The sequence below is a fragment of the Scyliorhinus torazame genome, chromosome 13, assembly GCF_047496885.1.
Source record: "Scyliorhinus torazame isolate Kashiwa2021f chromosome 13, sScyTor2.1, whole genome shotgun sequence".
Classification (NCBI taxonomy): domain Eukaryota; kingdom Metazoa; phylum Chordata; class Chondrichthyes; order Carcharhiniformes; family Scyliorhinidae; genus Scyliorhinus; species Scyliorhinus torazame.
Window position 1 is genome coordinate 86,173,104 of NC_092719.1, and position 16,814 is coordinate 86,189,917.

Sequence of the window (16,814 nt, forward strand, 5' to 3'; positions counted from 1 at the left end):
GACTCAGGTGTGTCATGTGCACCACCTTGAACTGAATCAAGCTCATCCTCGTGCAGGAGGAGGTTGAGTTCACCCGCCACATCGCCTCACACCAGAGCCCACCCTCCTGTCTCCCTCCCAAACTCCTCCTCCTACTTATGCTTTATCCTCACCATCAGTGCCTTGCCCTGCTCTCCCAACCACCCATATATGACGTCAATCATACCCTCCTCCAAGTCATTAGGAAGCAGCAGTTACTCTAATAACGTGTACTCTGGTAGCTGGGGGAACATCGGCCGCTCCTTTCCCGCGAGGTCCCACACCTTCATGTATCTAAACTCGCTACCCCTCGGTAGCTCAAACCTCTCCCACAGCCCCGGAGACGGTAACAATGTTGGGGCAAGTGAGGCCAGAGGGATGGGGTCCGAGGTTATGATGATGACAGATAGGAGAGGTAGGTGGTAGGGGTTGCTGGTGCTGGCGAAGGCACAGCTCCCGATGGCCCCAGGAAAGTACTCGGTGAGTCCGGTGGTGGTGGCTACATTGAAGATTTGGAGGCAGTTTAGGCAGCACTTGAAGCTGGGCGCCGGGTCAGGGAGGCTGCTGATTCGAGACAGGGAGGATGGCTGCGAGGTTTCCGGGAGGAACGAGAGGGGGTTAAGGAAATTAAAGATTTGTTCCTTGGGGGGGCGATTCGTAAACCTAGAGGAGCTGGGAGAGAAGTATGGGTTGGCGCAGGGGGAAGGGCTTAGGTACATGCAGGTGCAGGACTTTGCGAGGAAGGTTTTCCTGACCTGCCCAATACCGCCGACTTTGTTGCTACGAGAGGCTGTGCTGTCAGCAGCGGGGTGGGGGGGGTGGGAGGGGGGGGAGGTCATCCTGCCGATCTTGAGGAGGATAGGGTGTCCATGGAGAGGATTAAGGTGAATTGGGAGGAATAACTGGGGGGATGCTGGAAGAGGGACTGAGATGTTGCGGTGGGTAAATGCCTTGACCTTGTGTGCGAGGTTGGGGCTGATGCAGCTGAAGGTAGTCTACAGGGCGCACCTCACAAAATCAAGCATAAGCCGGCTGTTCGAAGGGGTGGAGGTTGTCTGTGAACAAGGTGGGAGAGGCCCCATAGAACCACATTGGTCCTGCCCAAAGCTGGAAACGTTTTGGAAGATGGTGCTCAGTACAATCTCCGGAGTCTTGCGTGTAGATGTGGAGCCTGGTTCCCCAGAAGCCATATTTGGGGTGTTGGACTGGCCCGAGCTGCAGGCGGGTGCAGGGGCAGATGGCTTAACCTTCACCTCGCTGATTGCTCACAGGCGGGTCTTTTTGGGGTGGAGGTCAGCTTCTCCACCCTGTGCCTTCGAGTGGCGGGGGGGAGTTTTTGACCCTAGAGAAGGTGAAGTTCAACCTGAGTTGGGTGAAGGAGGGGGTTCTACAATTGTTGGGGCTTGTTTATCATGCATTTCCGGGAGTTTGTTACCATTGACTGTTTTGGGAGGTTGGCCGGGGGGGGGGGATTTTGTTTGTTTGAGGCGTTTGGGTTGTTTTTGTATTGTATTGTGAAAATGCTGCCGAATAAAAATACTTAAAAGAAAATAACTACATTCAGCAGCCTCCTCATGTTACTGAGCTGCCTACCCTTTACAAAACCCATTTGGTCCTCAGACTGAAGGGCAAACCTAACTGCTTATAAAACTCCATCAGAAATCCACCCGCCCCGGGGCCTTCCTCGACAGCATTCCTCTGATACAATCCATCAACTCCCTCAGCCCCAATGGCTCCTCTGGTGACTGCTTCTTCCCCTAGTCCAACTCTGGGAACTCCATCCAGAAACCGCCCCATATGCCCCGCCTCTCAAACTGGCTCAGTCTTGTACAACCTTTCGTGGAACCCCTGACACATCATTTACCTTTTCCGGCTCCAACCTGAAAAATATCCCTAGACTCTGCCTGACACTGTAACTGGTGGGCCAACACTTGACCTGCCTTCTCCCCATACTCGCACTGCACCCCCCTCTCTCTCAGTTGCTGCCCCACCGCCTTGCCCGTTATCAACCGATCAAACTGCCCCTGCAACTTCTTCCTTTCTGCCAGCAACTCCTTCATGGGGGCTGTCGAGTATCTTTTATCTACGTCAGCTATCTCATTTAATAGCCGCCGGTGCTCATCCCACCCCTCCTATCCCTGTGAGCCTGAAACAAAATGATCTCACCTCGGACCACCGCCTTTAAAGCTTACCAAAATGTGCCCGCCGCCACCTCCCCATTCTGATTAAGCTCCACATAATTACTAATCGCTCCTCCACCTCACAAAACACCCTGTCTGCCAGAAGTCCTGAATCCAACGTCCACCCTGGCCTTTGCACCTATCCCAAACCGAGCCTCACATCCAGCCAGTGCGTCACGTGGTCCAAGATCACAATTCCTGCGTATTCCGCCCATACCAACCTCATCAGCACCGCCCGACTTACCACGCAAAAAATCAATTCTAGAGTGCACCTTGTATCCATGCGAGAAGAAAGAATACTCCCTCTCTCTCAGGTTCCTGATGCTTAAGAGATCCGCCATCCCCATCCTTTCCATAAACCCTCCCAGCTCTTTCGCCATCCTCGACCTTCCCATTGACTTGGGCTCGACCTATCCACCTTCGGCTCCATTGCAGTTAAAATCCCCTCCCATAATCACCTGGTGCGACTCGAAGTCTGGAGTTCGTCATAGAATTTACAGTGCAGAAGGAGGCCATTCGGCTCATCGAATGATGCCCTTACAAAGAGCACCCTACTCAAGCACGCATCTTCCCTATCCCCATAACCCCCACTTAACCTTTTTAAATACTAAGGGCAATTTAGCATGGCCAATCCACCTAACCTGCACATCTTTGGACTGTGGGAGGAAACCGGAGCAGCCGTAGGAAACCCATGCACACACGGGGAGAACATGCAAACTCCGCACAGACAGTGAACCAATCCGGGAATTTAACCTGCGATCCTGGAGCTGTGAAGCAACTGTGCTAACCACTATGCTACCATGCTGCCCAGTAACCTCTTTACAAACCCAGCATTATCCCAGTTCGGCACATTCACATTGACTAACATGACCGGCATCCCTCTAACACCCACACAATATCACAAACCTTCCCCTTGGGTCTCACATCTCTCCTGCCCCACAAACACCGTTTTTTTGCTCAACAAATGGCCATCCCCCCCTCGACTTCGAGTCAAACCCTGAGTGAAATACTTGTTCCACACATCCCCTCCTCAGCCGAACATGATCCTTCACCCGGAAATGCAAGAAAATCACTTCCAATCTCAAACTTGTCAGGTGTGAAAAACCCGGAACTTTTGACCCTCGGACATTCCATGCTACAATTCCTACCTGAGACTTACGCCTCCATACCCCTCTATCGTCCGCCATTGTCCCGTTTGGCTCTGCCTCGCCAAAACCCACTCTGAACCGGGCCCCCTACTTTGTGCATGACCACACTCATCCTCCATACCTGCCATGTCGCATCCCCCCCCCCCCCCCCCCCCCCCCCCCCCCCCCCCCCCCCGCTCCGGAACCCCTTTTCCTTCTCTCAAACTAGCCAACCATCGCGGCCTCCTCCCTCACAACACTCCCGTTCACCAGAATGGCGACTCCGCCCGAACATCCCCTTACACGCTCCCCCACCCCTCCCCCTACCATCCCCACCTTAGCTTGCACAACAGGCCCCCAGCATCCCTAAAAAACATCAAAACAACTCAAAAGAGCCCCATTGAACACATACCCCTTATTTGAAAAAAAAAACACCAAAATAAACAAAATACATCCTCCCAAAAAACAAAAGATGGGAGGGAGGAGCGATTCCCCCCCACCCCCCTATCACAAACTTACAACTTCTAAAAATCCCCCCACCTAAGCAACCCAAAACAGCAGCAAATTCCAACTTTTGCGGACTTAACTCCTGCATCCAATACCACCCCTCAGCTCTCCTCCAGCCTATGGTCCCTGATAAAGTTCTCCGGCGTCTCAAAGTAATATTCCCGGCCGTCATGAGTTACCCAGAATCTGGCCGGGTACAGCACCCTGCCAACTGAATCTGCCATTTGTACAGCACCGCCTTGGCCTTGATGAAACCTGCCAGGTCTGCGCCAATGTCCTGGTCGACCTGGATTCGATTGCACTCAGATTCACAGACTCGCTTCACCCAGGTCCACCTCAGGATCTTTTCCTTGTCCATAAACCTGTGCATCTGCACATTCACCGCCCGCAGCAGCTCCCTGCTCTCGGCGTCTGCCTCAAAGACTTATTGGCCTTGTCCAACAGTTTCTCCACCACTACCCTGGCCAACATCCTCAAAACATACTTTGTGGTTCTTGTTCCCTACACTCCCTCCGGTAGACCCACAATCCGCAAATTCTGACATCTGGATCTGTTCTTCTGCTTCTCCACCTTTGATCACTGCATCTGATTCCAACTTCCGCCTCCAAAGACACAATCTGGTCACTCTGGTCTGACACCACTTTTTCCACCTCCTAGATTGTGGCCCCTTGCGCTTCGAGGCACTTTTCCATCTGATCCAGAGATCCTTAAAGAGGTGCCACTGCTCCCTCAATTGCCTTCAACCAGTCACTATGCATCTCCTTCCTCTGCTGCCAAATTTCTCCTTGATGAAGCTCAACAGTTGCTCCATCTGAGGCTTTCCCGCCGCCGCCAACCCTTCCCCCTCCGCCATTTTCACAATTGGTCCTGTGCCATAAGTCTCCTCCAGCTATAGAACAGGTCCCACACGTCTGCCGGGTCTGATAGCCAGCAAACATGACAATCCAGGGGAGAACTTCTTTCTTTACACTTTCCGCTCTACTTTTCTGCTGATTCTACCCAAAACACAGGTGATAAAAGCCAAAACTTACTTGATCGAGTTTTTTGAGGGGGTGACAAAGATGATTGATGAGGGGAGGGCAGTGGATGTTGTTTACATGGACTTCAGTGAAGCCTTTGACAAGGTACCTCATGGCAGACTAGTACAAAAAGTTGAAGTACAGGGGATCAAAGGTGAGGTGGCAAGATGAATACAGAATTGGCTCTGTCCCAGAAGGCAGAGGGTAGCGGCGGAAGGATGATTTTCTGAATGGAAGGTTGTGACTAGTGGTGTTCCACAGAGATCTGTGCTGGGGCCTCTGTTGTTTGTAGTATACATAAACGATTTAGAGGAAAATGTAGCTGGTCTGATTAATAGGTTTGCAGATGACACTAAGGTTGGTGGAGTGGCAGATAGTGTTGAGGATTGTCAGAGGATACAGCAGGACATAGATAGGTTGGAGACTTGGGCAGAGAAATGGCAAATGGAGTTTAATTTCAACAAGTGGGAGGTACTGCATTTTGGTAGGTCCAACATAGAAGGAAAATATACAGTAAATGGCAAAACTCTTAGGTATATAGAAAGTCAGAGTGACCTGGGTGTACATGTCCACAGATCCTAAAATGTGGCAACACAAGTGGACAAGGTAGTCAAGAAAGCATATGAAATACTTCGCGTCATTGGACGAGGCATCGAGTATAAAAACTGGCAAGTCATGCTACAGTTGTATAGAACCTTGATAAGGCTGCACTTCAAATATTGTGCACAATTCTGGTTGCCACACTACCAGAAGGATGTGGAAGCTTTGGAGAGGGTGCAGAGGAGGTTTACCAGGATATTGCCTGGTCTGGAGGGTGTTAGCTATGCGCAGAGCCTGAATAGGCTTGAACTGTTTTCATTCGAATGACGGAGGTTGAGGGGTGACCTGATAGAGGTCTACAAGATTATGAAGGGCATGGATAGCGTGGATGGGCAGGCATTCTCTCCCAGGGTGGAGGGGTCAGTCACCTGGGGGCACAGGTTTAAGCTCCGTGGGGCAAAGTTTAGAGGATATGTGCGAGGCAGGTTTTTTACACAGCGGGTGGTGAGTGCATGGAACGCGCTGCCAGGGGAGGTTGTGGAAACAGATACATTAACGGCGTTCAAAAGGCATCTCAACAAATAGATGGGCATGGAGGGATACGACACTAGGAAGTACTGAAGGTTTTGGCCAAGGTTGGTATCATGACCGGTACAGGCTTGTTCCTGTGCTGTATTGTTCTTTGTTCTTTTGTTCTTTGTAAAACCAATGCCTTCGAGCCAGAGCTGCCCTGTGTGCGCCCACTCACTCCATGGCCGCCATCGAACGTCCATTGCTTACCTAAATTCTTGCATTCTATCTTTTGTTCTTGATCTTAAATGGACGTGTACAAAAGTCACTTGCTGACTTGCTTCTGTGATGATTTGTGGACCATCAAGCGTATATAACTAGTGCTTATGTTCTCTCTTTATATATTTTATTCAGAAATTGTTGCTGTTTACCGTCTGAAAGTTGTTTGTATTTCAACCGCTCCTTTCCAATGATCCTGTTGTCCATGAACTTTATTTGTCTACTTTTACCACTTCACCTTTTTGAGACATTGAAATGCCCCCATTTTAGTGAATGGCAATGGAATGAATTTTCTTGGAAAGAGGGCTGTGTTGTGATTCTCATGTTTCTTCTCTCATTTGATTACCTCTATTAGATCTGCACTTAACTTTCCCCTCATCTGGTAAATTGAGCCCAATTTTTTCTGGTCTTCATAACATTAGCTTTTGCATGTTCTTTCATTAATGGGGTTCCAAAGCTTTGCAATTATTGAATTATATAAACCCACATTAATTTTAATCTGACATACATTAATCAATGAATTGCAAAGTACAAAGGAGACTATATCAGGTCAATTTTGAAATCAATAAATAAAACAGTAATAACATGCCACTGATAATGTGAATAATTCAGTAATGTAAATTAAGTCACCTATTAAGATTAATTTTAGTATGTGTAACATTTCATGATAAGTTAAGATTGTATGTATTCCCTTCTAGCATGTTAATGTTGTCTCTTATTTTAAATAGACGTTTGCTCGGCGTGCTTTAGGCAAAATCAGTGAACTAAGCCAGCTGGAAACTATTAGCTCCTCTCCTCAAACTCCTGGAGTTGCAAAGATCTTTAGAGAGGCCACTGTCAAGGTACCAGGAACAGCAACATTGAATAATACCAATTTAATAAAAGGTAATATTCACTTCCACTTAACAAACTTATTTAACTAAAAGTGTTTTGCTTCCTTTAGGTGTCAGTGATGATCTTTAAAAGAGCAGTAATTGAAAGTAGAAGAAAACCAAAAGGAATTTTGCGTCCCAAACAAAGAACTAACTACAAAGACTCTCATAATGTGAGTTTTTAATTAGCTCTCGTTTATTTACTGAATGCAAAGTTGTGATTGGTTTTGAAAATGCTTTTGCTTAAATTTTTTACTGCTGTGGGGTATACATGTTCAAGGCAAGGCAGAGTTGCATTTGTGTCCACTCAAACACAGCCATGAAATGCTTAAACTTCTACCAGCCAATTGGTGAAGGAAAAAAGCTGAAATTAACCTTTACTCAGGTTTTAGATTTATTCCCCAAGTCAAACAATTCAAATATATAACTCCAAACTCTGTGACCCACCGTTGTCATTGTTAGCTGTCCCTCGATTCGAGGATGACATCTCCTCAAGGCTTTGAGTTTTTGCCAACGGTCTATGCATGACTGAACTAGCCAATTCTCACCCCAATGATCTTTGGACACATGTGGCAGGACATCCCACGGGGTAGTGGAATCTGGAGTGCATGGAGGCAGTGACATAGTGCCACTATTGCTGAACTAGTAGTCCAGCGACCCAGGGTGATGAGAGTTTGAATCCCAACATGGCAGGTGGTTAAATTAACAGTCAGTTGATTACCATGGGCGGGATTTACTGACCGTGTTTTTCGACGGGATTTCCGCCCCTCGCCGCCGAGAAACCCGTGCGCTGGTGTGGGACCAGCATTTCCTGCCAGCGTGAACAGCCGGTAAATCCCACCCCAGGAAACCATTGTTGATTTTCATAAAAATCCATCTGGTTCGCGAATGTCCTTCAGGGAAGGAAATCTGCCATCCTTACTCGGTCCGGTCTGCAAGTGCCTTCAGACCCACAGCAATGTGAGTTGACTCTTAAAACATACCTCTGAAATGGCCTAGTAAACCACTCAGTTCAGGGGAAATTAGGAATGCATCATAAATACTGGCCTAGTCAGCAACTCCCACATCCCAAAAATGATTTTTTTTTAAATGTAAATGTTATTTTTCTTTCCTTCTCTGTCATCACTGCCTCATCGTTAAGATGTTTGGACTCAAAGGAATTTTCTCTATTTTGTCATTTATGTCAGTGCTTTACACTTCAAGGCAGAAACATAGAACATAGAACTGTACAGCACAGTACAGGTCCTTCGGCTTACGATGTTGGTCGAACTAGTCTGAAACTAAGATCAAATCAACCTACTCCCAATCATTCTAGTGCACTCCATATGCCTATCCAATAACCGCTTGAAAGTTCCTAAAGTGTCCGACTCCACTACCATAGCTGGGAGTGCGTTCCACGCCCCAACCACTCTCTGAGTAAGGAACCTACCTCTGACATCCCTCCTCTCTCTTCCACCATGAACCTTATAGTTATGCCCCCTTGTAACAGCTACATCCACCCGAGGAAAAAGTCGCTGAACGTCCACTCTTATCTATCCCTCTCATCATCTTATACACCGCAATTAAATCACCTCTCATCTTCCTTCGCTCCAATGAGAAAAGCCCTAGCTCCCTCAACCTTTCCTCATAAGACCTACCCTCCAATCCAGGCAGCATCCTGGTAAATCTCCTTTGCACCCTTTCCAATGCTTCTACATCCTTCCTATAATGAGGTGACCAGAACTGCACACGATACTCCAAATATGGTTTAACCAAGGTCTTGAACAGTTGTAGCATAACCTCACTGCTCTTAAACTCAATCCCCCTGTTAATAAATGCTAACATACTACAGGCTTTTTTCACGACTCCATCCACTTGGGTGGCAACTTTCAGAGATCAATGGACATGAACTCCGAGGTCTCTCTGCTCCTCCACATTCTTCAGAACCCTGCCGTTAACCCTGTAATCTGCATTCAAATTTGTCCGACCAAAATGAATCACCTCACACTTATCAGGGTTAAACTCCATCTGCCACTTTTCAGCCCTGCTCTGCATCCTATCAGTGTCTCTTTGCAGCCTACAACAGCCCTCCACATTATCCACTACTCCACCAATCTTGGTGTCATCAGCAAATTTACTAACCAAACCTTCAACTCCATCATCCAAGTCATTGATAAAGATCACAAATAGCAGAGGACCCAGCATGATCCCTGTGGTACACCGCTGGTGACTGGGCTCCAGGATGAAAATTTACCATCTACCACCGCACTGGGGGCAGGGTCAAGGGAAATGCCGATTTGGGGGAACCACAGATTTGAGCCAGGGAGGTGGGATGGAAATCTATGTGATAGCCAGTTACTGATCCAATCGACCAAATTTCCCTCTATACCATGCCTCCTTACTTTCTGCGTGAGCCGACCATGGGGCATCTTATCAAACGCCTTACTAAAATCCAAGTATACAACATCAACTGCTCTACCTTCATCTATGTACTTAGTTACCTCCTCAAAGAATACAATCAAACTTGTGAGGCATGATTTACCCCTCACAAATCCTGGATTAAGCTCTATCTTTCCAAATGATCATAAATCCTATCCCTCAGGACCCTTTCCAATAATTTACCTATGACCGAAGTGAGACTAACAGGGTTATAGCTGATGCGACCATCAATTCACACGAGACGATTAGTAGAAGTGAACAGTGGTTTTAATAAGCTAGATCTGTGCCTGCCTGCGACTGCTCTGTACTGAGTGCCGCCTACAGGCTGTGGATCTATATTCCACCCCCAAGGGGGCGGAGCCACAGGCGGAACCCACAAGAGCATCAACATAATACAATACAATACAGTGGTGAATTGTAGCAGCAATACGTTCAACACAATACCTATTCCCTTTCTTGAACAAGGGAACAACATTAGCCTTCCGGTGATCAACGAGGCGAAGGCTACATCATCTGCCTCCGCACCCATCTCCAACCTTGGCAGGTCCGACACCCCGAATATGGCCTCCCGGGGCCTGGGTCCAGTTTCACGTGCACCACTTTAGAAGTTAGCCTAAAAACCTCCTTCCAGTAATCCTTTAGCTTTGGACAGGACCAAAACATGTGAACGTGATTAGCCGGGCCCGCCCCCCCGTAACGTTTCACACATCTTCTACTCTTTCAAAGAATCGGCTCATCCTCGCCTTCATGAGGTGTGCTCTGTATACCACCTTCAGCTGTATCAGCCCCAACCTCACACACGAGGTGGAGGCATTCACTCTCCGCAGCACCTCACACCAGAACCCCTCCTCCATATCCTCTCTCAACTCTTACTCCCGCTTTGCTCTGATCCCTTCCAGTGGTGCCTTCTCCTCTTTCAAAATAGCTCCGTACACCGCTGACACTACGCCCTTCTCCAGTCCCCCTGTCGTCAGCACCACCTCCAGCAATGTGGAGGCCAGCTCCACCGGGAAGCTCTGTATCTCCTTTCTGGCAAAATCTCGAACCTGCATGAATCTAAACATTTCCCTCTGCTCCAGCCCATACTTCGCTTCCAGCTCCTTGAATCCTGCAAACTGACCCCTAAGAAACAAATCTTTTAGTGTCTTAATCCCCTTCTCCTCCCATTTCCGAAAATTTCCATCCCACCTCCCTGGCTCAAATCTGTGGTTCCCCCAAATCGGCATTTCCCTTGACCCTGCCCCCAACCCAAAGTGTTGGCGAAACTGCCTCCAAATTCTCAATTAAGCTATTATTACCGGACTCCCTGAGTATTTCCCCGGGGCTATCAGGAGCGGCTCTGTTGCTAGTGCTTTCAATCCCGACCCCCTGCACAACTCTCTTCCATTCTGACCCACTGGGAATCAGCCCCTCTGACCCAACTCCGCACCTTCTCCACATTCGCCGCCCAGTTGTAATATATCAGGTTTGGAAGACCCAAACCCCCTGCCTGCCTTTCCCTCTGGAGCAGCACCTTTCTAACTCTGGCCACCTTCCCTCCCCATTTGAATGAAGTAATCCTTCCATCAATCTCTCTGAAAAAAGCCTTTGGCATGAAAATCGGCAGGCATTGAAAAATAAACAGAAATCGTGGCAACACGTTCATTTTCACCACCTGTGCCCGACCCGCCAGTGACAGAGGGAGACCATCCCACCTTGCCAGATCAGCTTTCACTCTCCCCACCAAACTAGAAATGTTGTACCTGCGGAGCCCCCCCTCCCCCCCCCCCCCCCCCACTCCTGGGCAACCTGCACCCCCAAGTACCTAAAGTGAGTCCCTGCCCTACGGAATGGCAGCCCACCCCCCAGCCGAGACACCACAAAATACTCAGTCTTGTCTAGATTTAGTTTGTACCCCGAGAAAGACCCAAACACACGAAGCAGCTCCAATATTCCCCCTATCGACACACTCGGTTCCGACACGTATAACAGCAAGTCATTGGCATATAAGGACACCTTATGCTGTATCCCCCCCTGCACTATTCCTTTCCATACCCCCAATCTTGTTAATGCAATGGCCAACGGCTCAATCGCGAGTGCAAACAGCAGAGGGGACATAGGACATCCCTGCCTAGTCCCACGGTGGAGAGAAAAGTATCTCGAGCTGATGTTGTTTTGTGCGGACACTCGCCCTCGGCTCCTTGTAGAGTAACTTTACCCAGTTCACAAATCTTGGTCCAATCCCAAACTGCTCTAGAACTGCCATCAAGTACTCCCATTCTACCCGGTCAAACGCCTTCTCAACGTCCAATGCCACAACCACCTCTGTTTCCTTCCCCTCTGCCGGTGCCATAACAACGTTCAATACCCTTCTAACGTTTGAAAAGAGTTTTCTCCTTCTCACGAACCCCGTCTGATCTTCACCTATCACCTTCGGGAGACACTCCTCCAGCCTACTCGCCAGTACCTTCGCCAATACTTTTGCATCCACATAACAGAAGTGACATGGGCCTATACGACCCACACTTCATCGGACTCTTATCTTTTTTTAGCAACAGGGAAATCGATACCTGCCCCAAGGTTTGTGGAAGCACCCCCTTCCCTATCACCCCTTCAAACATCCCCACCATCAGGGGTGCCAGCTTATCCTTGAATTTTTTATAATATTCCATTGGAAACCCATCCAGCCCTGCTACCTTCCCCGACTGCATCCTCCCAATTGCATCCTTCATCTCCTGCTCCACTATCGCTCCTTCTAATGTAGCCCTGTCCCCCTCCCCTAACCTTGGGTACTCCAACCCATCGAGAAATTCCTGCATCTCACGGTCTCCCCCAGGTGGCTCTGACCTGTACAGCCTCTCATAAAATTCCTCAAAAACCTTGTTAATCAGATCCGGAGCCACCACCAACTTCCCTGCCCGATCCCTCACCTGAACAATTTCCCTTACCGCTGCCTCCCTCCGGAGCTGACCTGCTCATATATCTCCATGTTCGTAAACTGCACCCCTTGCTCGCCTCAGTTGGTGCACCGCCTTCCTGGTAAATAGTCGGTCAAAGCTCGCCTGTAGATCCTTCCTCTTTTCCAGCTTAGCTGTGTCCCCATCTTCTGCATAACTGCTATCTACCTCCAACATCTCATCTATTACCCTCTGCCGCTCCAACCTCTCCTCTTTGTCCACCCTGGCCTTAAACGAAATCACCTCACCCCTCACCACTGCCTTTAGAACTACCCAGACAACTGCCTTTGACACCTCACCCGTACAGTTGAAACATACATATTCCTCAATTACCTTTTCAATTTTGTCACAGAACCCTTGGTCCCCCAAAAGTCCCACATCTAATTTCCACCCCGGTCTCTGCGCTACCCCCTTCTCCAGTACCATATCCACCCAATGCGGAGCATGATCTGATATTGCAATTGCCGAGTATTCCGGCCAGCAAAGCCTTCCCCAGCACAAAAAAGTCGATCCGCGAGTATACCTTATGGACTGCTGAGAAAAATGAGTACTCCCGTTCCCTTGGGTGCAGAAACCTCCAAGGGTTCACCCCTCCCATTTCCACCATTAGCCCAGCCAACGCCTTCGCCCCCCCCTGATGGGACCGGCGAGCGCGGCCGTAACCTGACCAACCTTGGCTCCTGCACCAAGTTCCAATCCCCCCCCCACTATCAGTTCGTGTGTGTCCAAGTCGGGGATGGCCCCAAACACCTTCTTTGCGAATCCCACATCGTCCCAATTGGGACCGTATACACTTAATAGCGCCACTAACCTCCCCTCCAGCGCCCTTGTCACAATCGCATATCTACCCCCCTGATCTGCCACCACCTTCTCCATCTGGAAGTGTACTCTTTTGCTGACCATTACCGCTGCGCCTCGAGCCCTTCCGTCAAATCCAGAGTGAAACACCTGATTAGTCCAAAGATGTGCAGGTTAGGTGGATTGGCCATGATAAATTGCCCTTAGTGTCCAAAATTGCCCTTAGTGTTGGGTAGGGTTACTGGGTTATGGGAATAGGGTGACGGTGTTGACCTTGGGTAGGGTGCTCTTTCCAAGAGCCGGTGCAGACTCGATGGGCCGAATGGCCTACTTCTGCACTGTAAATTCTATGATAATCTATGAAACCCAGCCCTTTTTAAGTCTCACCTGGTCCTTCACCCTCAAGTGAGTCTCCTGCAACATTGCTACATCGGCTTTCAAACTTTCAAGATACGTAAGCACCCTTGACCTCTTGACCGGACCTCCAACCCCCTCACGTTCCACGTAACTAAACTGGGTGTCTCTCACCCCCCCCCCACCCTTCTTATCCACCATCATCATACCACCGGGCCCTGCCCCATGAGCCTGACCCACCCCTATCCATTATTAACATCGAACCCCTTCCCCCTCCCAAAATACCCCCCTACATTTCCCCTCAAAAAAACATCTCCCAGCATCAATCCCTCCCCCCCGCCCCTTGCTCACCTCGTAGGCCCATCAAAACCTGCAACATTTATAAGTTGCAAAAATATTTTCATTTTCTATTCTTGCAGCCAAAGTGAATTACCTCACATGTAGTCACTTTGTACTCCATCTATCATCTTGTTGCCCACTTACTTAACCTGCCTATATCTTTATTTCCTCTCTGAGTCGTCCTCCCAAAATTCCCACGCAGCTTGCATCATCAGCAAACTTAGATACATTACTCTCTGTCTCTTTGTCAAAGTAATTAATATGGTTTAACAATCTCCTAATTAAACTAATATTGAATAATGTATAATGTGCTGACGAAAGACCACAAAGTTTGTTAGAGTGTGACTGAAAATGTCACATTGGTGAAACAAGGAGAGCTTAGATCTGCTGTCTCTGACCGCTTATCCACTTGGTGCCTGAAATATGAAAACGTTCACTCTAAGCCTTGATAACTTAACAAGAAATTAACTTAAGCCACTTAAATCGCAAACAAAAACAATTTGTTTTGATGCTCTTATTCTGATTGTTTTCTTCCTAACTTGCATTTTGCTTACTTTCTTACAGTTACCCTGGCCACACAATGCCACAGAACAATTGTTGGCAGAAATGTTTCAAGGCAGTGCAGCTCAGTTCCTTGCTATTACAGAGACATTGTCAGGTGGCAATAGACGTGTGCTACAGACTAGGCCTCCCACTCCTCCTGAACATGAAGTATTTGATGTGACAACTGAACTTTTCCTGACTGGAGTCCTACTCCTCTCAGGTGGGATACTGAGTTTTGATGTCAACATTGCACTGCATTGTGTTTCCTTTACAACTATTGCACCGCGTAGATTTTTCTGCCGTTGTGATTATTTTTAGGAAGTACAGAATTATAAAGGAGCACAAGGGAAAGAAAAGCCTGCATTCTAATTTTTTTGGTCTTGTAAGTGGATATTACAAATGACCTGGTCAGGATTTTACAGCCCCTCCCACTAGGCAGGAATTTATGTTCCCCATGAAGTAGATGGCAATTAGAATGGCCTGCTGCATTTGCTAGACGAAGGCACACCATGGCAAGGCCATATAATTCTGGCACTGGAGATTTAGGAACATAGGAATTGGCCATTTAGCCCCTTGAGTCTGTTCCACCATTCAAGGGGATCAAGACTGATTTGCACCCTAACTTCAGTTTCCATTGCCCCATTTCCCTTACTGTCTTTGGCGAACAGAAATCTATCATTATCACTTTTAAAGGTAACAATTTATTCAGTATCAATTGCCATTTGTGCGAATAACAGGAAATCCCATTGACGGTGGTGGGACTGAAAGATTCCGCCGCTGACTAATAGTGTGCTGCCCCCGCTGATGTGGAGATGCCGGCGTTGCACTGGGGTGAGCACAGTAAGATGTCTTGCAACACCAGGTTGAAGTCCAACAGGTTTGTTTCAAATCAGTAGCTTTCGGAGCACTGCTCCATCCTCAGGTGAATGAAGAGGTAGGTTCCAGAAACACGCTGTGAGAGGTGTGGAAAATCCTGCCCATTGGATTCCCCTACTCGTGGAAATAGGTTCTTCTCATATACTTTTGTGAGGGCCACGAAGAATCCAGCACGAGTTTTAAGGATACAAAGTAATAACGTTTATTTACAATAACATATATATATAACAGCAGCAGCAACTTCCCTTGCTGCACATTCCTTCCTGCTGGTTCCTAAACTGGCCAGCTTTATTTATACTAGGAGTTCACTAATGGTTTCTCCGCCCCCTCATTGGGGAAGCTCATACTCCCACAGGATTGTGGGATTGTCATTAGTCCCTGGCCAATGGTAAGTATGCAGGTTATAACATATACCCTATACTTTCCTCTTAATATCTTGAAAACATTGATGAAATCAACCCTTTGCCTTCGAAATTCAGGGAATCCAATCCTAGTTTGTTTAATTTCTCTTCTTACTTTACCCTTAAATTCAGGTAACATTCTGGTAAATCTACTGGATTCACTTCTGATTAGGTTGTAGCTTTGGAATATGAAGGGAGTTTTTAGGAACAGACACAAATTCTCCAGAAGTTTTCTCCTTTTTCCATTTTTTTATCAAGCATTGGATTTGAGTTAGATGAAATCATTGAATTACAAGTATAAATCTAGGGGGATTTTCTGCCCCATTTTCGGCAGGCAGGAATGGTGGCGGGAGCAGAGAATCCAGTGGGAATTCCAAACTGGCATTTACGCCGGATGGATTTCCCATTGAGATTGTCCCCATCCCTGTCAACAACGGAACCCCAAGCATAACCCATCTGATTGAGATGCTGACGAATCTGCAGCAAAGCTGCAAGGCCAGTAAAAGCAAAGAGAGAAAGACCCTGCCCTAGAACAAGGGACCCACATAGCAATGCAGACCTGAATATGGTGGAGCCAGTGGTATTGCCATTGCCGGCACAGTCGTTGATGGAGTAACTGATGAAGTTTATGTCCATGGAGCTCCAAAGGCACAGAGAGGTATGAAAAGAAGATCTCATGTCGACAACAAAGTCAGCAGTAGAGGCCACGCTGGCCCCCATAAAAGGAGCAATGGAGACTGGAGGACCAAGAAGCGATGGTTCGGGATCTGGAGAAAGCGGCCACCGACCAGGACAAGCAGATCGCTTCACTCGAGGCCAAAGTCAAAAGGGTGGTGGCAATCCAAATGACGCTAAAGGGGAAGGCGCCACAGTGGAGATGCTGGAGGAGAGGAAAAAACTGTAAATGGAATTCGACCTGCCCTCTATTGGGAAAATGGTGAAACAACTGTGCCAGACACGGGGGACCTTATTTGAACATGGGGACAAAGCCAGCCGCCCACTGCCACACCAGCTGAGAAAACAGACGGCCACAAGAGAGACAGCGCAGATAAGGGTAGAGGACAGTAGGGTGGTCACGGCTCCAGAGGAGATCAACA

The 16,814-nt window shown here is 48.1% G+C and overlaps 1 protein-coding gene across 1 annotated transcript in view; it reads left to right on the forward strand.

Annotated features, from left to right (window-relative positions):
* The window catches only part of LOC140388176 (cilia- and flagella-associated protein 54-like), a 209,982-nt gene that overhangs the window by 99,063 nt on the left and 94,105 nt on the right, over nucleotides 1-16,814 (forward strand). The window contains exons 7-9 of the mRNA XM_072471936.1: nucleotides 6,909-7,022; nucleotides 7,124-7,225; nucleotides 14,462-14,660. Coding sequence (XP_072328037.1) covers nucleotides 6,909-7,022; nucleotides 7,124-7,225; nucleotides 14,462-14,660 — 415 coding nt within the window. The remainder of the gene's footprint in view (nucleotides 1-6,908; nucleotides 7,023-7,123; nucleotides 7,226-14,461; nucleotides 14,661-16,814) is intronic.